This window comes from Nomascus leucogenys, chromosome 5 (genome assembly GCF_006542625.1).
Source record: "Nomascus leucogenys isolate Asia chromosome 5, Asia_NLE_v1, whole genome shotgun sequence".
In the NCBI taxonomy this organism is placed as follows: domain Eukaryota; kingdom Metazoa; phylum Chordata; class Mammalia; order Primates; family Hylobatidae; genus Nomascus; species Nomascus leucogenys.
In genome coordinates, this window is record NC_044385.1 from 77,203,210 (window position 1) to 77,229,419 (window position 26,210).

General features: G+C 42.8%; 1 protein-coding gene across 1 annotated transcript in view; it reads right to left on the bottom strand.

Moving 5' to 3' along the window:
* LOC100600502 (guanylate cyclase soluble subunit beta-2-like) overlaps positions 1-26,210 on the bottom strand; it is a 56,267-nt gene that overhangs the window by 16,060 nt on the left and 13,997 nt on the right. The window contains 8 exon segments of the mRNA XM_030813427.1: positions 1,500-1,571; positions 1,574-1,712; positions 2,732-2,835; positions 4,099-4,210; positions 5,618-5,814; positions 7,008-7,107; positions 10,893-11,053; positions 25,215-25,309. Coding sequence (XP_030669287.1) covers positions 1,500-1,571; positions 1,574-1,712; positions 2,732-2,835; positions 4,099-4,210; positions 5,618-5,814; positions 7,008-7,107; positions 10,893-11,053; positions 25,215-25,281 — 952 coding nt within the window. The 5' untranslated portion in view covers positions 25,282-25,309.

A 26,210-nucleotide genomic window follows, 5' to 3' on the forward strand; every position in this document is an offset into this window, starting at 1 on the left:
GAAAAGTTTCACAACATCAGATTTGGCAACAATTTCTTGGATGTGGCACCAAAATCACTGGCAACAAAAGAGAAAATAGATAAATTGGATTTCATCAAAATTAAAATCTTTTGTGCATCAAAGGACACAACCAACAGTGAAGAGGTAACACACAGAATATATTTGCAGATTATATATCTGATAAGAGGTTAACATTCAGAATGTACAAGAAATTCCTACAACTCAACTGCAAAAGCAAACAACCCAATTAAAAATGGACAGAAGACTTGAATAGACATTTTTCTGAAGAATAAGAAATGGCCATTAAGCACATGAAAAGATGCTCAATATCACTAATCATTAGAGAAATACAAATCAAAACCACAATGAGATACCACTTCACACCCATTAAGATGGCTACTATTTTTTAGAAAGCAGATAATAAGTGTTCGTGAGGATGTGGAGAAATTGGAACACTTGTCCATTGATGTCCATGATAGGAATGTAACATAGAGCAGACACTATGAAAATCAGTATGGAAGTTCCTAATTTTAATAAATTAAAAATAGAATTACCACATAATCCAGCAATGCCACTTCTGAATATATATTCCAAATAAATGATGGCAGGGACTCAAAGAGACATTTGTAGACCAACATTTGTAGTAGTATTATTTGCAATAGCAAAGTGGTGGAAGAAATCCAAGTGTCCATTGATGGGTGAATGGATACAGAAAATGTTGTATATTCATACAATGGAATATTATTCAGCCTTAAAAAGGCAGGAAATTCTGACACATGCTACAATATGGATGAACTTTAAAGACATTATGCTAATCGAAATAGGCCAGTCACAAAAGGACAGGTACTGTATTATTCCACTTATATGAGGTATCGAGACTTGTTAAATTCATAGGAACAGAAGGTAGAATGCTGGCTACCAGGGAATTGAGGAAGGACAAATGGGTTATTGTTTAATAGGCAGAGTTTCAGTTTTGCACAATATAAAAAAGTTCTGGAAATGGATGGTAGTGAAGGTACAACGTACAACATGTGAATGTGCTTAATACCAATGAACTGTACATTTAAAAATTATTAAAATGGTGAATTTTGTTATGTAAATTTTACTACAATTAAAAACAAAACGTGGGCCCTACTAATAGTGAGTTGGATGATCATGTTGCTACATAAAATACAGACATTAATTTAATACCAATAGTACCTCATGCATTCTGAAAATTTTGGTAAGATATCAGAATTTTATAATTACATAATGTATATACTTTTATAATTATGTATGTAACTATATTACATATATAGTTTATGTCTAAACCAGAGATAGTTGAGGAAACAAAATATATTCTTTACAGATCAAGTCAAGTGGAAACGTCAGAAGAAAGAAAACATGTTCTCAACATAGCCCCTATCCCACCTTTTAGGAAATTGGAAAACTTTGCCTCTTCCCTTTCTGATCAATCTCTCAAACAGGCGGGGAACAACAGGAAAGGAGTGAGTGATTACCTCGAAGTTTGAGTGTGGTCTGACTTTGCCATGCTACAGGCATCATTTCTCTTCGTGTCTTCAGGACAAATTGTTGATAAATTTGCGGATGCTGAAAATGTTGAAGGTAACTTGAGGATGAATGATGGAGAAATACTCATCCAGTTGAATCTTCTGGGTTTGGAGTCCTGGTACGTACTTCTGAATGTTCACTCCGGCTTGCGTCACCCGTAGCTATCCACAGGGGACAGATATAAGACTGAGGAATAGAAAGCAACCCCTATCCCCGTAAACTTCCCCTTGGAAATAACATTCTAGCCATGTTCTGTGGCTCACTATCGGGAAAGGGGGTCAGTAATGGAATCAACGTCATGGAAGTAATAAATTTTTTTGAAACAATCAAATCTGTGCTAATGTCTGAAAGAGAAAAGAATAGTACAAGAGTGCTGAGAGGCTTATTTCTGACTAAAGAGAAATGAGGTTACAGCTCTCTATAGGGCTAATAGTTCCTCCCTCACTCTCTGAGACAACACTCTCTCTCACCCTCTCTAACATCTACTAATGAAGAAACTAGCAAATTCTATAGCAGTGGATCTATCACCCAGGCCTGGGTGAAGAAATCCATCAAGGGGGTGGGGGGATAACTTTCACTACTATCTCCAGTGAACACACAGAAGGAAGAAGTAAAATAGGTGTCCTTTAAATGAGTTCATAATCAATTCAGTTGACATATATTTTATCCATGGAAATGGATTAACAATCAAACTTAAATAGTTATGCTCACAACTCTCACAGAGCAGTGGCTTGAGTTGACATGACCCCTTCCCCATATTCAAGATGCAGAATGTGAAGCTGGGTGGGATGGAGACATACATGGTGGTCAGAAGGATGGGAAGAGTTCATGGGTAGAATTCCACCCTATTGTTGCTACTGACTGTGTTCTGCTGTCTCTTTATGTAGTGAATTTTAGCATCACTTCCTTTTCCCATTTTTTCTAATGGTAAGCTTTCCCATGCACTTACTAGTTCAAACCTCCCTTTCTACCCTATCAAGAAGATTCTGCATTCTGGATTCTGGAGGATACCACAATATGAAAAGGAAATCAATGGTCCTGCCAGGGTAAAGCCTAGTCTCCCAAGCCCTGTGAATTTCTCAGGGACTTGAAAATCTCCACTGTTCATGAAGGACTGTAAATCATGCTCACTTCCCTGGCTTAGCCCCAATTCTAAGCTACAGAGGGAAGAGTCTCTTACTGATTCATCAAATACAATGTGGAAAGGAAAAGCGTTGCAGAATGTCTTCTCTTCAATCCAGAGTCTCTCAGGATAAATTGGCTCAAAGGTGTTCAAGAGATGCCCTGGACATAGAAAAAGAAAGTGCTGATGAGAAGCAGCTCCCACCTCCACCCTTGCACAGAGCAGAGCTTGGGACAGGGATAGTATCTTAAGTGTTTCACAAGCAAAGTGCAATCTCACTTCTTTTGCATGGGCTCCCTCAGCATCTCCAGATGGCCACAGCAATTCTTCTTCCAAATTAAAACAAACAGAAAACTTGCTACCAGGTTGAGAAGCCCTCCTGCCCCCTGCCAAGTTTCTGCCTGCCACTGAAGAGTTTCTGGGCCAATTGAGTATGTCTCGCCATGAACACAGAGTCGGCATTGAAATGGTGACAGCCAGACAATGAGCTAGCAGAGCAGAGCGTGTGCTCCGGGCCCAGCATCAGGGACATTTGCCATGGAGCTTTTTAGACTGACAGTTTTGGGTGGCACGTGAAAATTTAACCAACAGTCCTATTTGGCAGGGGGTAGAGATTCGAAATGGAGCCTTTTTGATATGAAAATCTCCTAGACAAAGGATGTCAATTGCGTGTTTGACTCACTTGCCATGGCTTGAAGGACGCAAAATGCAGCCCTTTGAGCCCTGCAGACCTTCTCCCAGATGCATGTCACCTGGCCCATTGAGCCGTGACGCAGAGCACCCTAACTCCCTTCTCCCAGTGGATCAGAGCCCTTATTCAGACTCAGGCGTTAGGTGCTAATCGTTAGACGGGCTCAGTGCCCACAGGGGTACCTTAGCAAGCCTAATGCCTGCATTTTGCAAATGAGAAGATGGAGACTCTTGTCCAGGGTCACACAGCTCCTTAGGCACAGAGCCAGAAACTTGCTTTCTTGGCTCTTGATCTAGTGTCGTTTGCTGGGCGACTAGGGTTGTTATCCACAGATCTCCAGTCCAGAAATGTGTCCAAATGGAGAAGCCCTGACTGCAGAAGAGGAGCTGTGGAAAATTCATTGTTCCTGATGGCACATCAGTGCTCATCTTCCTTCTCTCCACCCATCACCTATTGGGGGTGATTCCAATTGTGTCTCCAAAAACTTTTTCTTAGGACAGGGGAGACGATGTCTCCATGTCACCTGGCACAAATAATGAGAGGCAATGGAAGGACAATTAGAGCCTGACATTTTAAAGTTAAAAACCATGGTCACCAAATCCAAGCTTTGCAGAAATGAGTGCCAACATAATCGCAGAGGGCTTGGCCCTGTCAGTGTACACTGGCCACTACTCCTGAGAATCAAGCAATCTTTCTGATCTCAGAGCTGAGCTTGGGAGAATCACTCACTTACCTTTTCCAAACATGACTATGCTTCTCACAACATCCCAGTGGGATTTTTTCACAGGACAATCAGAGACATTCAAATATTTCTCCTTCATCCTGAGGAAAGCTGCCTGGAGGGCCTGCAGATGGCAGGGAGACAGGTACCTGGTCACATGACTGGAGAAGCACAAACCCCATTTGCTGTGATGGGGTCCACCTTTAAATAAGGAACTGTGTCCATGGCCCGAGGAATATCATGAGGGCTTACAAGATCAATTCTACCAAGACTTTAGCATTCCCGGTATTTTTTAATCAAATTAGTCCTCATGCTGTTTCTCTATCAAAGAAAGCAATAACTTTTTAGAAAATCTCAAGAGGGAACTAGGATGATATCTGGTAAGAAAATCATGCACGAACATTTCTTCCTGTGGTTGAAGATTCTGCAGTGAACAGACTCTGGGATGGACTTTGAAAATACTCTAAGGAATCACAGACTAATCCTAATCTGGGTATTTTCACAAGCTATGTGCATGGAGAGCTGTTTACCTAACATACGTCGCAACCTAAGCAGGCAATGATCACCCTATCAGTTGCAACTGAGGTGGCCACGTACAGAGTCTTGAGTTGACTCAGGACCTATGACTAGTTCCAGCTGCGGAAGTGGGCACTGAAGACTGGAAAGATCAATTTATTTGAGGAGGATTGAAAAAAAAAAGCCATCAAGTTCAAATTTCAAACCCTTCATATGGTTATTGTTATAGGTGAAAAATTGTCCAGGCTCAGGTACATCCCAGAATGCTTCCCAGTATATATCCACTTAACCTTAACCCAGCAATTCTCAACTGGGAATGATTTTATCCATTACCCCCACTATGCAGACACTTGGCAATGCCAGCAGACATTTCTTTTTTTTTCTTTCTATTTTTTTTTGCCACAAATGAGGCGATGAGGTTCTACTAGTAGGAAAAGACCAGGGATGCTGCTAAGCACACTATAATGTGAAAGATACCCCATCAACACCAAAGAATTATCTGGTTCAAAATGTCAGTAGTGCCAAAATTGAGAAACTTTGCCTTAATTCCACTATTAGAAGGTCCAGTTGGTCTCCCATCCAAGCACTAACCAGGACCAACTCTGCTTCACTTCTGAGATCAGTCACATTCAAGGTGGTATAGCTGTAGACACTCGTAAGTGGGAGTTGAACAGTGAGAACACATGGACACAGGGAGAGGAGAATCACACACCAGGGCCTGTCAGGGGGCAGGGGGCAAGGAGAGGGAGAGCATTAGGACAAATACCTAATGCATGCGGGGCTTAAAACCTAGATGATGGGTTGATAGGTGCAGCAAACCACCATGGCACATGCATACCTATGTAACACACCTGCACGTTCAAAACATGTAACCCAGAACTTAAAGGAAAATGTAAAAAACCAAAACAAAAAAACAAAAGGTCCAGTTGATTCTGTTGTTTGTATAGATTTTTCCAAGACTGGTAGCTCTACTTAAGTGCAACTGTTCTTTCTAAAGGCACAGCAAACCCAGTACCTCTTGGTCTCTCTCGATGCCCTGACTGTCTTGTAACCTTTTTGGCTTTGTCTTTCTCGTCTTCCTGTGAGCCTTCTGTACAATCAGAAACACAACATGCTCCTTCTTCCCTGTCCTCTCCACTTCTTCATTCATGTCAAGAATGTCCATGGTTACATCAATGTCAAAGAAGTCTTTGGCCACAGCCTCAATGATACCTGCAGCAGAAGGACACCTATTGTCGAGGGATGGCCGAAGGCAACTTTATCAGCAAAAATCATAAAATAATCAAATTGTAAAACTTCTGATTAATATTCTGAAGTTCACCAAGCCCAGGCCCTGCTTCAAATCAGACCTCAGTGACAGCCAATTAAATAAAAATATGCAGAGACTGAAGTTATACATGTTTGGATGCCAAATATATCCATGCCACTTTAATTTCTAGTTTGGCATCTATTCATTTGTTTGTTATTTCAGGTAGGCATTTAACTCATTAAACAAACAAATAAACCTAGAGATAATGTAAGCAAAATTCAGTTGTAAAAGCATTAAGGATCAAGTTTAAAAAAGTGTTCCCCTGGGAATCTATCCCAAGTTTACATACAAAATATAGGGAAAGCACCGGGCGCGGTGGCTCACGCCTGTAATCCCAGCACTTTGGGAGGCTGAGGCGGTTGGATCACAAGGTCAGGAGATCAAGACTATCCTGGCTAATACAGTGAAACCCTGTCTCTACTAAAAATACAAAAAATTAGCCAGGTGTGGTGGTGGGCACCTGTAGTCCCAGCTACTTGGGAGGCTGATGCAGGAGAATGGCGTGAACCCGGGAGGCGGAGCTTGCAGTGAGCCAAGATCGCACCACTGCACTGCAGCCTGGGCAACAGAGGGAGACTCCGTCTCAAAAAAAAAAGAAAAAAATATATATATATATGGAAACCATGTATGAAGATGTTCATGATAGCATTGTTTACAAAAGCAAAATATTAGTATCAATGGAAAATTTAATAATAGGAGATTAGTTAAGATAATTACAGTATGGAATATCATTCGGCCATTTAATATGTGGTTTTAAAGATTATGTGGAAACATGCTTTTTCTACAATGCTAAATGCAAATAAAGAGCTGATACAAAATAATATATGCAGAATTATCACAACTATGTAAAAACCTGTATAATTTAAAATGTTGAAAGAAAAATACAAATTACTCATTTTTGTGGAATTTTGGAAACTTATTTTAAAAGCTCAAGGACATTGGGAGCAGTGGTCAAGATGATATGAAGTCACACATTCTAAGAGAGTCTTAACTTCTTACCAGTAGCCAGTTATTAGCCATCCTGGAAAATCTATGGGGAAACCTTCCTGACTTCAGAAGCCCCATAGCTCTGCGGCCAGCTAAGCCATTTCCATACCTGGTACAATGTGACACAGACCACTTCTATCCGAGTAGTAATGGAGAAACATTTTCCCATCTGCTCCTCTCTCCACACGAAACGATGGTGCATTCATCTCCTAATTAAAAGACACACATTTTTCCCAGTGGACACAAATTGTGTAAATTATGCTTTTGAGGCTTTGTGAAACAATAGTATTTATCCATTACATCATACAGAACTATATCCCAACCCTCTCTCCAATCACATAAAAACTCCCACTGTTTCTGCTCCTGTATGTCAGGAATTTTATACTATACCTACTGTACTTTAAACAACTCTATACGGCAAGTACTAGTTCCATTTTAAGAGGAAGAAACTGAGGCTCAGGGAAGGTAAACCTAGGTTAATGGTAAACAACATTTGATTCCCAAATGAACCTTTGCACCGTGCCATGCTGTTTCTACCCATATTTCAAAAGCAGCTGTCTGCTGGTAACAGGAAGCCTTAGTGAGTTTCCGCTGCGCTTGGCCTGTGACCAAGTGACCATGGGCATCTTCACTTTCCAACATATCAGGGAATCAGAGAATTTGCAAGTAGACTTAATCAATGTCTTGTTCTGAAAGGATAATGTCATCTGTGATGTCAATTTGAACATTTAGAAAATAGAAACTTCCACCAGGCGTGGTCGCTCATGCCTGTAATCCCAGCACTCAGGGAGGCCGAGGCGGCCGGATCACGAGGTCAGGAGATAGAGACCATCCTGGCTAACACGGTGAAACCCCGTCTCTACTAAAAATACGAAAAAATTAGCCGGGCATAGTGGCACATGCCTGTAGTCCCAGCTACTCGGGAGACTGAGGCAGGAGAATCGCTTGAACCCAGGAGGCGGATGTTGCCATGCGCCGAGATGGCGCCACTGCACTCCAGCCTGGGCGACAGATAGAGCGATCTCAAAAAAAAAAAAAAAAAAGGGGGGGAGAACCTTCAAGGATACATCAGAAGAGATCCCCTTTCTTCAGAAATATTGACATTCAAGTACGTATCATTTCACAGTAAATGAGATGTACACCAGGAAAGGATAGAGACTTTTCCTAGGGGAGTCTCTAGCTAGTTAGTGGGCAACTCAGCACCCTGGACACACAGCTTTTGGTCCAAGTGAGGGAATAGGTAAAGGAGATGGGTTCCTTCCAAGATCTTTGTCATCTTCCATGGTGAAAGGTTGTTAGTTAAAATGGGTTTCTTTTTTTTCCCCAAATACTTTTTTATCTTTTTTTTTTTAGATAGGGTCATGCTCTGTCGCCCAGGCTGGAATGCAGTGGCACGATCACGGCTCACTGCAGCCTCTGCCTCCTAGGCTCAAATGATCTTCCCACCTCAGGCTTCTGAGTAGCTGGGATTACAGGCACGCCACCTGCATGCCCGGCTACTTTTTTTTGTGTATTTTTTGTGGAGATGTGGCTTTGCTGTGTTGCCCAGGCTGCTCCCAAACTCCTGGGCGTAAATGATCTTGTCCACCTCGGCTTCCAAAAGTGCTAAGATTACAGGCATGAGCCACCACACCCAGCCCTCAAATAGCATTTTTTTTTATAATTCCAAAAGTATGTACCTAGAGAAAGTACATATATTTATTTGTATGTATGTGTGTTTACATCTTGACAAAATGTAAAGAGTAGTTGAGGTAGCACATATAAAAAGCATAAATAAAATAGGAAATTAACAGTTAATTTAAAAATTATATCCAAATCCTACATAGTGAAAATAAAGTAACAGAATACAGAGGCCTGAAAGAAACTCCCCGTGATCCTGTTTCATGCCCCTCACTTCTTACCCCCTGCCCAGAGACACTTCCAAAGGTTTGTGCTTTTAGTTCTTCAGGTCAATGTCACTAAGTCTCTAAATAATATAGTTATAATTTTATTTCTTGCTTCCAATAGGGCTTTTTAAAAGTGGAGAATTAGGGCAAAGAATAACAGAATAAAAAAATATTTTTGCCTAAAGAGACAATCTATAATACTTTGCCCAGAAAAAAGCACTATATAGCTGTTAGGTATCATTGCATGTATTTTCTTCCAACTTGTATATTATAATATTTAAATATTTTATTTATCTCATTATATGCAAAATGTCCTCAAATACCACCAGAGAAGTTCTATTCTATTGCTTCTCTAGCATCACTTATAAGTGAGAGCTAAACATTGAAATACACATAGACATAAAGATGGCAACAACAGACACTGGGGACTACTAGAGGAGGGAGGAAGGGATGGGGATCGAGGGTTGAAAAACTATTGGGTACTATGCTCGCTATCTGGGTGTTAGTGTCAATCATACCCCAAACCTCAGCATCATGCAATATACCCATGTAAAAAACCTGCATTTGTACCCTCTGAATCTTTTTTTAAAATTTGAAATTATAAAAAAGCAAAGAAAAAAAGATCATAGGATAAAAAATATGTCTTATAAAAAATATTAAAAGGGCCTAACTGTATTTCTTTATATCCTAATTGTTGTGCTTTAGCTAAGAAATTGAAAGGAAGTTGTCATGCAAATTATCGTAATTCTTAAACTGGCCATATAGAACAGAGAGAAAAGAAAGGGGAGGGAATAGAGTTATTATTTATTTATGGAAAGCTGATTTTTCTGGGCTGATTACAATGCTAGAGACTTTTACATCTTATCTCTTGTAATCCACATATTGCTATGAGGTAGGTTATTTTTTCCCTATTTATTCCTTTTTGTCTCTGTTTGTGTCCAATACCTTAAAAAGTACTTGATACATAGTATCACTCAATAAATATTAGTTACCCAGTAAATATTATTAAATAAAATAAATTGAGATTCAGAGATGGCAACTAACTTTTCCAGGATTGCACAGCTGTTAAGTGGTAGAGCCAGTGGGACAGTCTCATGGGCCCATCTGACCCCATAAGCAGGGCTGTTTCCACTTCCTCAACCCTTGAATAGTTCACATGATAACAATAGGACAGGCCCAGCTATTCATGCCCAACTATTCATGACTCATAATTGAAGTCAATTAAGGCTTCCAAGCCTCTGATTCCTTATATGAAAAATGGAGAAAATAATACTTATCCCATTTATCGTCTACGGCGGGGTGTAAGGGTTGCTGAGGCTTTTTAACATCCACAATCCCATTTTGTCCCCATGACAACCCTGAAAGGGTGGATATGAACACCAATATAGAAATGGTGAAGGAAGAATCTCGGTGAAGTATAAAAGGCCCTAAAATTAAACTATGTTCTATAAAGTAATAAACTATTGTTATGATATATATAAATGCTCTTTCACCTTTTCTTGTCCAAAAAATAAAAGAGAATCTAGGCATTTGAATTTCCAGTGAGCTCTACAAACAAGAAACCCAAGGAAAGAACTCCAAAAGGATATATCCCAGTAGGGAAATTAGTTTCCTAACACCTCAGTCAGTCACCCATGGGTTAATCAGAATTGGATGGTTTCGATTCTGGCTCTTAGCCCTGTCAAGTCTTCCCTTCTGATACATGAATAACATGAATCTGGCTGCATATGAAATTTATCAGCTCCATCCTGGCCAGGAAACCTTAGGAGAGCTTTTGCAAATGCACTGAAACCTGACTGTTTTCCAGCCTTTGTTCCAACTGTAATGAGTCTCCAGGATTTAATTCCAAATCAACACCACACCCTATCTGAAAAGGCCATCCCTTCGGTTTTTGTGAGCCAGTTTATAAAAGTGGCCAGCAGGTGTTTCTTTTTCATTCTCTTCCAAAAAGAACTCCTGAGCCCACCAACACCAGGTACCAAGGATTCTGCAGATGGGAGAGTTCTCCTGCAACCACGCCTCTGTTGGGGGAGGCGGGGAGCTGGCCCAGGACTGCCACAGCATTTGCTTCCTCTTGGGCAGCCAAGACCAGACTCAAGTGGCCTTACCTGATAAGAGAGTGCCAGGTAACTGTGGAGGGCATCCAGGTTTTCAGTAAACTCCATGAGATTTCCTCCCAGTGTCCGTAGCATCCTGTCACAGCCAGACATCTTACAGAATTGAAAGAAGTATTCTCCAAAGAGTTTCAGGATGGCTTCCATGGAGACACCTGTAGAAACCAAAGCATACCCCCTAAATAAAACCCCCTGGAGGTGTGTTTTGTCCTTTGTGTGGTCTTCATTTATTTCCAAAGGGTTCACATCCTGGCTGTGTGACACTATTGAGCTACTCTCTAAGCTGTCACTTGCCTCCTTGGTAAAATGCCAATAACCACATTGATGTCATGGGGCTTTTGTGAGGAGCCCCGTGCAGCCTGGCACTGGGTAGGTGCTTGTGAAACATAAGTCTCCATGACAAATATTTCCTCAAAGACGAGAAAGGGATGCAGAGATGCTGTACCCGCTTAGCTTCTGAAGCCAGTGCCCAGAACAAGCTTCACTCTGGGTGGGGAGGGCACGACCCTCCACGATCACTCCCAATACCTCCCACATCTTAATGTAACAGTCAGTCTCTAACAAGAATACAAGGATGCCTCTGAGAAATAACTAATACACAATGAAAAAACTATGCCTTCAAGGCTACAGGATCCTGATTTACCAAAAAGATGATACCAAATACTTGCAGTGTCTTTCCCTTTCTCTCCTAACCTCATCAGATCCTGGCCTCCCCGTGAGGCCCAGTGTCCATGTTCCATTCTCCATAAAGATTTCTCTGAATTCTCTCTTCCTAAGTGTTGCATTTTTTTTCTTCCTAATTCATGGTAATTCTGGAGAGAAGCAGCCTGGTCCTACACGTTTTCTGTGCTAAACACAGCGTAGGTGCCTGATGAACACCTGGAGGTAGATTTGCAGCATTAGTTGGGGCTGCTGCCCACCTCCCCACTCCCCAGTCTGCACTGTGGGAATAGACAGTGAGCAAGTGTCCGCTTTATGGGAGAGACAGAAAACATTTTAAAAGAGTATTTTATAGTTCTGACAACACACATTAATTATGGTTCTGTTACTCAATGTTTGCCCAGCTCTTATAAGGTAGCTAACCTTATTATCACATCCTTTTTACAGCTGAGCCTGTTGGGGCTGAGTCATCTTCGTGAACTGACTCCAGTCACATAGAGTTGCAGAGGCCAGATTTGTTGAAGAGGCTCCAACTCTAAGTTTAGCACTTTTTGTACCACATCCCCCAGCCTCTGAAGCAGCAATGAGAGAAGCAAGGAGTCTCCCCAAGGCAAGCGCTGCTTATGCATTGGCATCACTGACATAGGAGACAGGGCATCCATCCATGCTGCTGGTCTGGAGCTCCTGTGAGAAACGCCCTCTTATTTACAATGAGGCTGTGACACATGTGAGTCCTGGGGGCTGGGGCAAATGTCTGTAATGCCCAGGTTTATGGAAGGCCTGAAGAGCTCACCATCACCAGTATCTGTGGTTGCATCCTTGAATAACTCTATGATGCTCTGGCTGGATTTGGAATTCACAGCAAGGGACATTCCAGGTCTCGTGAGCTATCCAGGGCTAAATCCTACAGAGGACAGACCAAGGAGGTCTAGGCACTCTCCAGCCCCTGCTTGCTTCCTAGGATGGTCTGAAGAGCAGTTTCCCTACAGCTCATAGTCCACAGCCAGACCATGGGGCAGATAATTGTTCTGTAATCTGAGCAGGATAGAGTCCCCACTGAATTGATCTAGTTTTGTCAGAGATGAATTGTACATATTTTCCAAGATGAGTTATACATATTTTCCAAAAACTGATTAGTCTGATCTGAATCTAGACGAAGCTTGGGATGGTAGAGAAGCCAGTGGTGATGGCCTGTGTTAATTGCCTCCATCGGATTCTTTGCTTGTGGGTGCATCCTGGCTGGCTGCAGGCAGGCTTGTCTATACCAGTATTCAGGGGCCACCTGCTAACCCATAGGAGATCTGAGACAACTTCCACCAAATTCCTTTCCAATGCCTGAGTCTCTGGGAGGAGGACTGCTAAAAGGTAGACAGACAGATGGGAAATTGTCCTTCTGCTCTCCTGCTTCCATCCCTCTGTTACCTCTAAATCTAGCTTATTCAGACTAAGAAAAAACAGCTGTTCTGTGCATCCTGGAGGCCGGAGCTCTGAGCAGGTGCATCCTGTTACCTGCCAGGAAAAGCAGGGGTCCCAGTGACCCCCCTTCTCCCAAGAACCTCTGCCAGGAGGACTGGGCTGCCTATAAGCCAAGCAAAGTTATATTCAAGTGAGAGTGCCAGCTTTGGGTAAAAGACTGCCTGTTTGACTTTTAAATCTTTAAACTTACAAAAATCCATGAAGCTGTTTGTTCCAGGCTCTGGTTATTTTGTTTGTGGATGCCCAGCTCTGTTAAAAGGAAAGGACATCTGGCTGAGAGATGAACTGTTTCCCAAACAAGGATCTTGGGTTTGAGTGTGATGTTTTCCACCTGTAATGGGTTTGGAGCTTCTTCTAGAATTCTTAGTTGAGAATGCTTGTCCAGCAGAGAATAAAGGCCACTTTTTTAAAAAAATCAACACCTGTCTTAGTCTTTTATATAGTTTCACCTCAGTGTATTTAAGATTCCAAAAACCCGCTAAGTCATAGGGGATCCAAGATATACAGGAAATGGTTAGAAACTGCAAGAAAGAACTAAACTAATTTAGGTGCCTTAAAATGTTTTTTGATAGTGCAAGGGAGAATTTTTACTATGCTTAGTATTCTTTAATGTAAGAAAGAAGGGAAAACAAGGAAATAATCATCTATCTGCCTACTTGTGCAAAATTAAACACCAGAAGGATAAACCTGGATCTATTGAGATTGGTTACCTACAGGACATTGGTAGGGAATGGGGTGGAAAGATTAGAAAAATCGTGGAGTTGGGGAAAATGACATTTTTCTGAGCATAACTTTTTGAACAGTTCTGGTTTGGGGAGTCATGTTAATGTTTCATATGCTTATAATAAATAAAATATAAGATCAACAAGGATAGAGAAAACCCCTAAGATGGAGTACAAACAGAAACAAATTCACAGAACAGCATTTCAACAGAACAGTATTTTTTTTTTTTTTTTTTTTGAGACGGAGTCTCGCTCTGTCACCCAGGCTGGAGTGCAGTGGCGCAGTCTCGGCTCACTGCAAGCTCCGCCTCCCAGGTTCATGCCATTCCCCTGCCTCAGCCTCTCTGAGTAGCTGGGACTATAGGCGCCCGCCACCACGCCTGGCTAATTTTTTTTTTGTATTTTTAGTAGAGACAGGGTTTCACCGTGGTCTCGATCTCCTGACCTCGTGATCTCCCCGCCTCGGCCTCCCAAAGTGCTGGGATTACAAGCGTGAGCCACCGCGCCCAGCCAACAGAACAGTTTTGAATAACATAATTACCTAGGAAAAAGATTAACCCAGTAATATTTGAACATAGTATTTACACTACTGTGTCCTCAGGCCAAAAAAAAAAAAAAAAGAACTTTAAACAAATATTTTACTGTAGTTAGTAGGCTTCTTTTTCACAGCAGTGTGGGTTAACAATTCTGAAACTATGTTCTGAACATGTAAATATATTGTGGATAGTGGGAGCCAGGTTCTTCATTATCTGAGAATGAAGTTACAGTTATGGAAAGGGGAGGAATGAAACCTGTGCCTCTGGATTAGAAAATCTAACATAATAAGACAATTAAATCTATCATGGTTTTAGATATATATATATATATTTTATATATCTACATCTATATCTATATTATATATAGAGAGAGAGGGATGTATGTATGTGTATATGTGTGTGTGGGTTTGGGTGTGTGTATATGACATCTATTTTCCAGTACTGCCCACTAAGAGGGCCTAAAAGCAGTGACATCCCAGTAGCAGTGGGGTTGCCTAATGTCTAGATCTTAGTTTTTAAACGACCTTCTCCTGTAAAAGGAATCAGGGTCTTGGAGAAATGGCAGATTCCAGGGCTGGGGCAGGGAAAGGATGAGATCAGCCTATAATATCTTGTTATGCAAGAAGGTAAAGAAGTGATCAAAGAATGATGGGGACATGTCAAAAGGACACGGGGGCCAGTTTAGGGGGGCTCTTACTGGCTAACTCTTGCAGAATTTGAGCATCAAAATAAATAATAAAAGGAAAGGATTACGGCCTGTTTTTAAAAAATAAGAATCACAAATCTACATTGATATAAGTAAATAAATGCATGGGGGAGAGGGAGAAATTCTTCCTTACAGAAACTCAGTGAATAAATACAAAAGGAATAATATCTTAGAAAATCACCATTTGACTTCCATCATAAGTAGCGATTCAGAAAAGAATCATAAATAAATACTAAAACTATGAAAGAGGGAGTTTGAGAAATGACAAGATATTTGCATAATCTGAAAGTATCTCCTCACAAGATACTAATTACAAAGGGAAAAGGTGACTTTACAGTGGAGAAAGCTGGCAAATTCTACGTAAATCAAGTGATCAAAGTTAGCCTCACTAATAATGGACAGATCAATGCAATATGCCTCCTGATATGATAAACTGGGAAGGAAAAAGATCACGTCTGTGATCTTCCTGCCAAGAAAGCATAACCTGAATTATATCATGAGGAATATCAGATAATCCTGAATTGGGGGACATTTTGCAAAATGTCTGACCAGAACTTTCCAAAGATACCAATTTTATAAAACATAAAGAGACTCAGAAACTGTTCCAAGCCAAAGAATACTGAAGAGACATGATAAGTGACATGATCCAGGATTTTCTTTTGTTCTAAAGGACATCATTGGGTCAACTGGAAAACTCTCAATAAGGACTATAGATTAGATAATAGCACTATATCTATGTTCATTTCCTGAGTTTGATTGTTGTACCGTAGTTATTTAAGAGAATTTTTAAGGACAAAAAGGCATCACATTTGCAACATACTAACAATTTCAAGAAAAAAGTATAAATCTAGATATAAAGAGAAAGACACTATATGGTAAAATGTCAACATTTGGGAAATATGGGTAAAGACTACATGGGAATTCTTTGTACTACTCTTGTAAGCCTTTTGCTAGTTTGAAATTATGTCAAAGTAAAAAAGAGTCTGTTGATTGCTCTGAAAAGACCATAGGCAATCTTACATAATAAGACCATAAAGGCCACGTTTATCCATGGCCAGCTGAAATACAGCTGCAGCCCAGGCCTCTGTAATGTTATGAATTTTGTTAGTTATAATCGGGGCATTATCAGTATATTTTTAATGTCTATATCTTGTTAGAGACTCATACTGAAATATTTATGGATGAAATTGTAAGAAACCTGGTAATTGCTTTAAAGCACTCCAGAAAAAATAAAACCAGAAAAAGAGTGGAGGAATCAGATAGACAAAATAAGATTGGCAAAATATTGTTAATTAGTGAAGCTGGGTGGAGGGTATGTGGGCTTCTGTAAACAATTCTCTCTACTTCTGTGTATGTATTAAAACATGTTTTTTAAAATAAATAAATAAATAAAGGAGTTGAGTTTTTTTTGGTTGGTTGTTTTTTGTTTGTTTGTTTGTTTTTCCTTTGTTTTTTTTTTTTTCAGACAGGGTCTCACTCTGTTGCCCAGGCTGGAGTGCAATGGTGCTATCATGGCTCACGCAGCTTCAACCTCCCCAGGCTCAGGTGATCCTCCTGCCTCAGCCTCCTAAGTAGCTGGGACTACAGGTGTGTGCCATCATGCCTCATTAATTTTTGTATTTTTTGTAGAGATGGGGGTTTCGCCATGTTGCCCAGGCTGGTCTTAAACTCCTGGGCTCAAGTGATCCACCCGCCTTGACCTCCCAAAGTGATGGGATTACAGCACCCAGACAAGACTTTTTTTCCGGAAGGAAAATGATGGTCACAAAGCTTCTATGCTTGGTTCCCCAGGTGTGGAGACCTCTACCAAGCTTTTACATTGGAATGTTGCATGAACTCAAACTTTCTGACTTAACAAGCATGGGTCTTCTTTGTCACGGGGAAACATTTGCTTCTTGCTGGGTTTCAGCTCAAGGTACTGGAAAGAGTAGAGTTGGGCTGTCCAGGGCAGGGGGACAGAGGGCACCTGTTGAAGCCCCAGTGAGGAGGCTGGCAGGGACACCATAGCCACCAGAGCAGAGCCTCCTGGACAAACAGCCCACTCACAGCCAGACTTGCAAGAACCCTGCCCACCTCCCATCACCCAAGTCACAGGCAACAAGAGCTATTCCTCATGGCACTCTTCCTGAGTCACCCAGCAAAACATATGCTCTTCAACAGGAAAGAGAAGTACATGCTCTACATTTGACAAAGTTTCCCATTGAAAATGGGTAATTTTTCCCCCAAAGTGTTGGTATCCAAAGGATTACTCTTCAGATACCTGAAAAGAGCCATAATCTCACATACTCTTTTTCTCCAATGATATCACTAATGTCAGGCATGAGTTAGTTTATGGGGAAATATTTTGGAGTAGGAGAAAGAGGAGTTTAAGAAAAGGAAAGAAAAATCTGCCCGTGTCCATGCTGTAGTTTGCAAGGAGGAAGAAGACTCTAAATTGGGAGGGTTGGGTTTCAGAAGTAGTCGTAAGTTTATACAGGCATAGAGAAAAAATAAACTGGAAGTCGATTAAGGCAGCTCAGGAAGGTGGTGCTCTGCAGGGATGAAGCAATTCCGCTGAAGCCTGGTAGAGAAGAAGCCTCCTGGTTCCCGTCAAACCTTGGAACAGAGTAGTCAGCCCTATCAGGGCCACAGCAGAGGGCCAGGGGTCTATCTGGTGGCGAGCAGGGGTGAGGGACAGGGCGAGGTACCTTGTTGTGTACCCACTTGGTGTCAGGCATTTTGCTCACCTTATTTGATTTCTTCTGTAGATGAAACCCCCTGGGTTGTTGTCCTACAGAAGAAATCAAATAAGGTGAGCAAAACGTCACAGGTATCATTGCTGCATTACCAGGGGAACATTTACCCCAGGTTATATTATCAGGAGCTGGTGTAGCTAGGGGGCTCACCCAGGTCTGTCTGATTCCAAAGCCCTTGCTCTAGACATTGTCGACTTCCCCTCCAGTCTGTGGGATTAAGCATCAGCCTTGGAATCAGCAGTCTCCATTTGTGGCTGGTTGCACAGCCTGGGTTACTTGTCCCATCTTCAGAGGAGAATAGTGAAGAGCAAACATTATAATGCCTGATTTCAAGACTTTGTCAATTTTGTCTTGTTCTTATTTTTAAAGACATGAGTGCAGAGAGGCTTGCTGGCATTTGCTGATAGCTAACTGTTGAAACACATTTTACTATGGGTGTCTTCGCAAGCAAAGTCTAGACGGACACAGCTGTGCCAAATGGCTGTTGTGTGTTGTTTTGAATTTTGTCACTTCAGATCACTAATAACCCACTTACACACTAAGTAGGCACTTATTCATATACAGAACAATTCCTTATGCAATGCTCAACCTGCCATCTGGTCCCCTCCTGAATTATGCTAATTGGAAAGCACAGAGCTATGCAGTGGCAGAGCGGTCTGGAAAAGTCCCAGCAATTGCTTCAAGGTAGGGAAATTGCATTCTGAAGCCCGCATGGAAAGCAAAGCCCTCGCTAGTGGTGACTAAGCACTCTTATTCCTTTGTCAAAGGGAGGATTTTCAACTGACCAGTATATTTTGTTAGACAGTAAAATGTCCTTCCTGTAGCCTTCTCTTTGGCTGGGTCTTGCTCTCTCAGACTCATGGGAGTTGTAGACATACAGAATCACCACGGGCTTCCTGGGGCAGTCCTGATTCCACATCTCATACATATGTTCACTCGATTTTGCATCCCAACTTCTTGTTTGAAAAATGCATTCACCATACTCATTTACTCTTTCAGATAGATACAGGCCAATAGATGTTATGGAAATAAACGACAAAAAGAAAAGACTTCTGACATTCAAAGCTAGGCAGAGAGAAACCACAGTGATGTACATTGGCTTTCGGTGGAAAGGTGATGTGGACCAGCCCACACATTGGTCTATAGACTGGCTGCTGCCTCTGCACATGTTGATTGGGTTGGGAATGTGACGGCAGTGGGGCAGGTATGTGATGGCATCTCACTGCTGAAGGTACTGCCACACCCTTTGATGTACATGAGCACAGACAGCCACAAAAATGGACTGGGGTGATATGATATATACAGAGTATTTCTTTCTGGAGATATACAAGCTGATTCAAGTTCTTATATTAGTCCACTAGGGCCACCATGACAAAATGCCATAGATGGGGTGGCTTAAACAACAGATATTTATTTTCTCAGAGTTCTGGAGGTCAGAAGTCTGAGATCAAGGAGATAACATGGTTACTTGGCTTGTAGAGGGTCACCTTCTCACCATGTCCCCATGTGACAGGGAGTGAGAGAGCCAGCACTCTGGTATCTCTCCTATAAGAGCTCCAATCCTATCAAGAGGGCCCCACCCTCATGAGTTCATCTTAACCTAATTATTTCCCAAAGGCCCCATTTCCAAATATGAATTTGGGGCATGGGGGCACAATTCAGTCCAGAGCAGTTCTTAGGTTAAAGGATATTTTTAGAATCTTGAAAAAGATCTGCATCCACCCTTGAGAGCATGAAACGACCAACTTTTCCTGTAAAGGGCAGATAGTAAATAATAAATGTTTTCGGCTTTGCAGGTCATATGGTCTCTGTGCAGCTACTCAGCCCTGCCACTGTAACACAAAAGCAGCCATGGACGATGTGTAAGCAAAGGGGCACGGCTGTGTTCCAATAAAACTTGATTTACACAAATAGGCAAGGGCCCAGATCTGGCCCATAAGCTGTATGTAGTTTGCTGACCACTAATCAGAGAGCTCAGAACATAATTTTTTTTTTTTTTGAGACAGAGTCTTGCTCTGTTGCCCAGGCTGGAGTGCAGTGGCACAATCTTGGCTCACTGCAGCATCCGCCTCCCAGGTTCAAGTGATTCTCCTGCCTAAGCCTCCTAAGTAGCTGAGATTACAGGGGCACGCCACCACGTCCGGCTAATTTTGGTTTTTTTGTTTTTTGTTTTTTGGTTTTTTTGCATTTTTAGTAGAGACGGGGTTTTACCATGTTGCCCAGGCTGGTTTTGAACTCCTGACCTCAAGTGATCCACCCACCTCAGTCTCCCAAAGTGCTGGGATTACAGGCGTGAGCCACTGCACCTGGCCCATAATTTATTTTATTTTATTGTATTTTATTATTTTTAAGTTCCAAGGTACATGTGCAGGATGTGCAGGTCTGTTACATACATAAACGTGTGCCATGGTGCTTTGCTGCACGGATCAACCCATCACCTAGGTATTAAGCCCAGCATACATTAGCTAATTTTCCTAATGCTCTCCTTCTCCCCGACCCCCACAACAGGCCCCAGTGTGTGTTTTTCCCCTCCCTGTGTACATGTAGAACATAATTTTTTACCACAGCCATTTGAAGTGAACAGCAAAGCCTGTCTTCTTATAAGGGACAGTATCTAGAGGTACAAAACATAGAAATACCCCCATCCTTCCTTCAGACTCAACATTCGGCTGACATTTACCAAACACCCAGTATGTGCCATGCATGTTGCTAAGTGCCCTACATTTGTTATTTGATTTAATTCATTCCTTCCCACAACCCTGTAAGGTATTATTCCTTTTGCAGGAGATCAACGCTCAGTGAAATTCTAGCCCAAGGTCACACAGCTGGTGTGACAGAAAAGAATCCACCCTCCATTCTCATTCTGGAATAACAACAAGATGTTCTTTCGCAGAGGGCTCAGACCAAATCAAGACTACACGATACAGCCACTACGTCCTTCTGCTGCTGGGCTCCCTTGGAATAAAATCAAGAAAAGACTAAAGGTGGGCTTAATTTCACTACTCATTCTAAGCTTTTTTGCCCTTTTATTTCGAAAGCTCTGTCAAAACTCCAGATTTTCAGCTCAAAAGTAGTCATCTCTCATTACAGAATTTCCACCTAATGATTTGTATTCTTCCTGTGGAAGGAAGGTTACCAGATGCTCCTCTTACTTAGCTAGAAGAAAGGAGGTAATTGCAAACCACTGGACTTGCTTGTGGACCTCCAGCGCTCACTGGGATCACAGATGTGCAGAACTGTCAGCCACAAGGGCAGCACCTAGGCTTTGCCTATGTGGGGTGGACATATTAGGATCAAGAGGGGATCTGTCTGTCTGGTTTGCAAAAGCATATTTAACATCGTAATCGCATACTTTTAAAAAAATTAAAGTGATGCTTAAGAAAATAAAACAGGTAATCTCCTTGGCAGGTGTGTCAAGCACGAAGGCTGACAGGTGACCCTCTGGGGTGGCTGTGCTGCTGCCACCTGTTGAACAAAAAGGCCGTAGCTGGGGAGCAGAGCTGAGTCGAGAACCCAGGTCTCCAGGCTGCAGCTCCTGGGAGCAGCACAGTGCTGTAAAGAGGACACATCCCACGCTCAGACTCGAGTGCAGAAAGCTCGATGCTGTGTGCTTTTTGATAGCCCAGCCCCACAGAAACCTCCCCTGGTGTTAGCTGCTGGAGAGACAAAAGGGCCTGGGAGTCCCCCCAAAACAGGCTGGACAGGATAGGGGTGAGGTTTGCAGGTATCACTGACACTTCCCAGTTCCTGGGCCAGCTTTGGCCTGGAATGTCTCTCTGTAAGCTTCTTTGGAGAGCAGAGTTGGTTGGTGGATTCGGGGAGAGGCCCAGCCGTGATTCTTGGGAAGCCACATGAGCCCTGTCTGCCAGCTGCCTGCGTCCTCCCTCTAAGTGCTGCCGTGGTGGCAGGCTGGGAACTGGCTTCAGGAAGCATCCGGGAGATGTTGCTGCTCTTGGCGCCTGAATTCCAGGAGCTGAAGGAGCAAATGACTGTTTCACTCCTTGTGCCTTATTTCCAGCCTCAGATACAACCTTGGTTCTATCAAAAGATGCAGGTGGGAAGTGACCAGGGGCTAAAATACATCTGGTTGGAAGTTGTTTTAACAACCAGTTGGGACACCAGATTCCTCCTAGCTATGATCACCATCACCTGCCAGGCCTCGTTGGCAGCTCTGGCCCCTGCTTGGCTCTGTGGCTCCAAGAGAGCAACATGATGAGATGAGACAGCAGGTGGCCCAGAGTGGGCAGGGGAAGCAGGTGACCACCTGTTACCAGAGAGGACTCTGAGCACCACACACATCTAGCTTCCTCAGCCTCAATGACTTCCCCCACCCAGCTTGGCAGAGACTTTGGACCTCTCCTGGATACGGATCCCTGGAAGGTCTTCTGAATCCAGGAGATGACCAGCAACATGAGAAGAGATGTAGATATCAGTCACATCGCCATGTGAAAGCCATGGGAAAAGTCCTCTCATCTGTCAGATCCAGTTGCCTGCGAGTAAAGCTGGCACTATCTTTTTAATATTCAGATAATTTTTCTGAAATCCAAAGGAAAGGGAAATAAGCTCAATGCCTCACATGACACAGGCACTTTCCACATCACTGCTGCGCTCTGGAGAAGCTGCCTGTCCCTGGGGGGCTTAGCATTAGCTAGCTGCCCTGGTGTGTTCTCAGGCACGCCTGCTGGGCTGATGACTGTGACACCTGCTACTGGCTTAAACCTATATCATTTCACAAATTGTTCCTGAGAATGGCAAGCCAATTTGCTAGGCCCTCAGAGGCACCATGAAACCAACTCAAAACCATGGCCCCTGCTGCCAGATCCTCTGCAGGCTGCATAAGAGCCAGCTTGCACACTCCTGGGGACTGGGCATAGCCTGACACTTCCAACAGGGCTATACCCAGTACCAGGTGCCAACCATGAGGCCTGATGCAGCGTCTGCCTGGAATCATCCTTAAACGCCATCTCACACTCTCACAGTGATCCAAGGCAGCACCGCCTATGAGGAATGGGTGAAAGAAGTTCAATGGGAATGGAAAGAGGGACCTCATCAAAGATCCTGGAAGTACAGAGGGGGGCTTCGGCTTCCTGCATAGATCCCTGGAGCCTGGGACAGTGGAGGCTGCCTGCCCCTCCTTCCCCTCAGGCCTGCCCTGGCTCATTGAGTACTCAGTGCTGGTGAGAAGGAAGGATAAAGAAAGGGAGGGTGTACTGGGTTGCATAGTGTGCCCCCAAATTCATGTCCACCCAGAACCTCAGACTGTGATCTTATTTGAAAAGAGAGCAGATGTAGCTAGTTAAAATAAGGTAAGGACATAAGGGATTAGGGTGGGCCCTAAATCCAATGGCTGCTGTCCATATGAGAAGGTCACGTGAACGCACAGGGAAGAAGGCCTGTGGAGATGGGGACAGAGATTGGGGACATGTGTCTACAGGCTAAGCGGTGCCAGCAACTGCCAGGAGCTGAGAGCGAAGCAAGAGACAAGTTATCCCTAGAGCTTCCAGGGGAATGAACCCAGCCAACACCTTGGCTTTACACTTCTGGCCTTCAGAACTGGGAGAGAATTGATGTTTATTGTTTGAAGCCACCTGGTTGTTGGTACTTTGTTACAGCAGCCCAGGAAACACAAAGGGGAGGGAGGGAAGAAAGAAGAAAGGAAGGGAAGGAGGGAGGGAGGGAGGGAGGGAGTGAGGGACGGAGGGAGTGAGGGACGGAGGGAGGGAGGAAATGTTTTCTGAAAGCCTATTATATGCCAGATACCACATATGATATTTTCACATACATTTTCTCATTTAATCCTCCAAATAACTCTGAAGAGTAGATCTTGTTCAACCAATGAGAAAACTATGACTATTTAGGTCATTTGTCCTCAGTCATTGAACTAGAAAGAGGCAGAGCTAATTTCTTTGTTGTTTTTTTTTTCTTGTTTTTTTTTTTTTGTCCTGTACCTTTTCCCCTCTGGGCCTAGGGAGTGAGCAGATAAACAAGATAAAAAAAATCCAGTGCTAATACATCCACAGCAAAAACCATCCTGGGAGGACATGTACATTGTCAGTGTGACCATCCACACATGGTCCCCCTCCTATGACCCTGTCAATGGCATTTTCATGTCCAGGCAGATGGGAAAATATGCGATGGAGAGCAGACGGGGGAAGGGCCCTCAGCACGCTGCAGAGCACCCCACGTCCATTTCCAGGTAAGCACGAGTGTAGGTGGCATAGGTGGATTCTCAATGTTGTTCCTCCTGACACCCAGAGGTAATCATAGCAGACCATTCTAAAGGTATTGCAACACCTGTAAGGCCAACATCGAAGCCAAACATGATGGCGGTGGTGCAGACGGTGCTGCTCATCATTTTTGTCTGTAAGAAGCCTAAGGCCACTCAAATGGAAAGGGTCATACCTGAGCCCTCTACAGGGTTAGAGTGCCCCCAAAATTCATGTCTACCAGGAACTTGGGAATGTGACATTGTTGGGAAATTGGGTAATCAAGTTAAAATGATGTCATTTAGGATGGACCCTAAATCCAATGTGCTTGATGTCCTAATAAGAAGATGGAAATTTAGACACAGAGACACAAATACAGGGAGAAGACAGCCACATGAAGACACAAGCAGAGACTGGAGTTATGCCGCCACTAGCCAAGGAAAGCCTGGGGCCACCCGAAGTTGGAAGAGGGAAAGAATTTTTCCTGAGAGCCTTCAGAGACAGCACAGCCCTGCCAGCAACCTGATTTTGGACTTCTGGTCCCCTGAACCACAGAGAATGAATTTCTGTAGTTTTAAGCCACCCAGGTTGTGATACAGTCGGTCCTCATTATTTGAGGATTTCATATTACAAATTTGGCTACTTATTTATCTGTAGCCCCGAAATCAATACTCACAGAGCTGTCAAGGTCATTCACAGACATAGAATTTCCACTGGCCAACATGAATGCTTCTAGTCAAGGTAGAACAAGGCTGTGCTCTATGTTCTCATTTTAGTTCCAACTATAACCAAGTGTCCTTCTTGCAGTCTATTTAGTGTCATCTTTTTCACATTTTTCTGCTTTTCTGTTGGTGATTTTGCTGTTTAGAATGAACCCCAAGTGTAGGCTGAAGTGCCATCTAGTGTCCCTAAGCACAAGAAGACTGTCACATCCTTCCAGAGAAAAAGCAGTGTTAGATTAGCCTCCTTCAGGCATGAGTTACGGTATGGTTGGCCAGCACTTCAATGTGAATGAATCAACTATGTATATTAAATATGTATTTTTTTCACAGAAGCACACATGAAACAAAGTTATGCATTGATTGGTTGGCAAAAATCTTGTGACCAGAGACTTTCAGGAAACTAACCCTGTATTTCCCCTAGGAACAATGGTTTGGTATTCACTAATTCAGTATTGCAGCAGCTTTATAGACTATAACCACTGCAAATAATGAGAATCAACTGGGTTTTGTTACAGCAGCTCTAAGAAAGCAAAACAAGTTCTTTCATACTTACCCAGAATGCTGCAGGCCTCTTGGATGAGCTTAATGGTGATGATGTCATCATACATTGTGTAGGTCATGAAGGCATCTTGTACTTCTGCAGAAGTTCTGGAGGAGAAATCGAGGTGCAGTGAATGCTCATCAGCTGGAGCTTTGCCCCAGGAATATATCCACTGACCCAGCAAGATATAATATAGCAATAACCTTCTTGATCATAAGGAATGTGAGACACTGGAGTGTTTGGGTGTCAACTCCTCCAAGAAGCCTTCCCTGGACCTCAGTTTGAGCCTGGAGATCCCTTCTCAAGTACCCAGGATAGGCTATGCATTTCCTCAACTTATATAAAGATTGTTGGTCTTACCCACTAGCCTGGGCTCCTTGAGGATGAGCATTGTGACCTATTTTTATCTTTGAACACCCAGCCAGTGGCACTGTACTGAGCACATGTTCAGAACTTAATATATGGTAGTAAATTGGAACTCAATGGTCATAGAGTCTTGTTCTCTGAATGGTAGAGCAGCTGCTTGAGTTTCTCACTGTTTTGCAGTGTAGTTGGCTATGTTGCAGGAGTTATGGATGGACTTTAGTCTTCAACAGCTAGCCAAGCCTGCTGAAAAGAGGCTTAGCCTGGGAGTCTGAGACTTGCACCCTTGGTTTGGCCCTTATGTGAGCCATCAAACTGTAGTTGGCAACTGAGTTAACAAATGGGGGAAGGAGGTTGGTCAGGGAATGCTTCTCTAAGAAAGGGAGATTTTGCTGAGACTGAAGGATAGAAAGGCAAAGAAGAGCCTTCTGGACAGAGAGAACAGGCTTCTAGGCAGCAGAGAGCATGTTTGAAGAACAGAGAGGGGTCAGAGCATTCAAGCTTATCCAGAGCACACCATAGAATCTTGACATTGTGAGAAGTATGGAATTTTCTACATGTCCAATTTTCTAAATGTCCAATTTCTTACTGCATACTATTTCTGACTGCTGGTTTTCCAGTTTCTTCTTGAATGCTTCCAGTGAC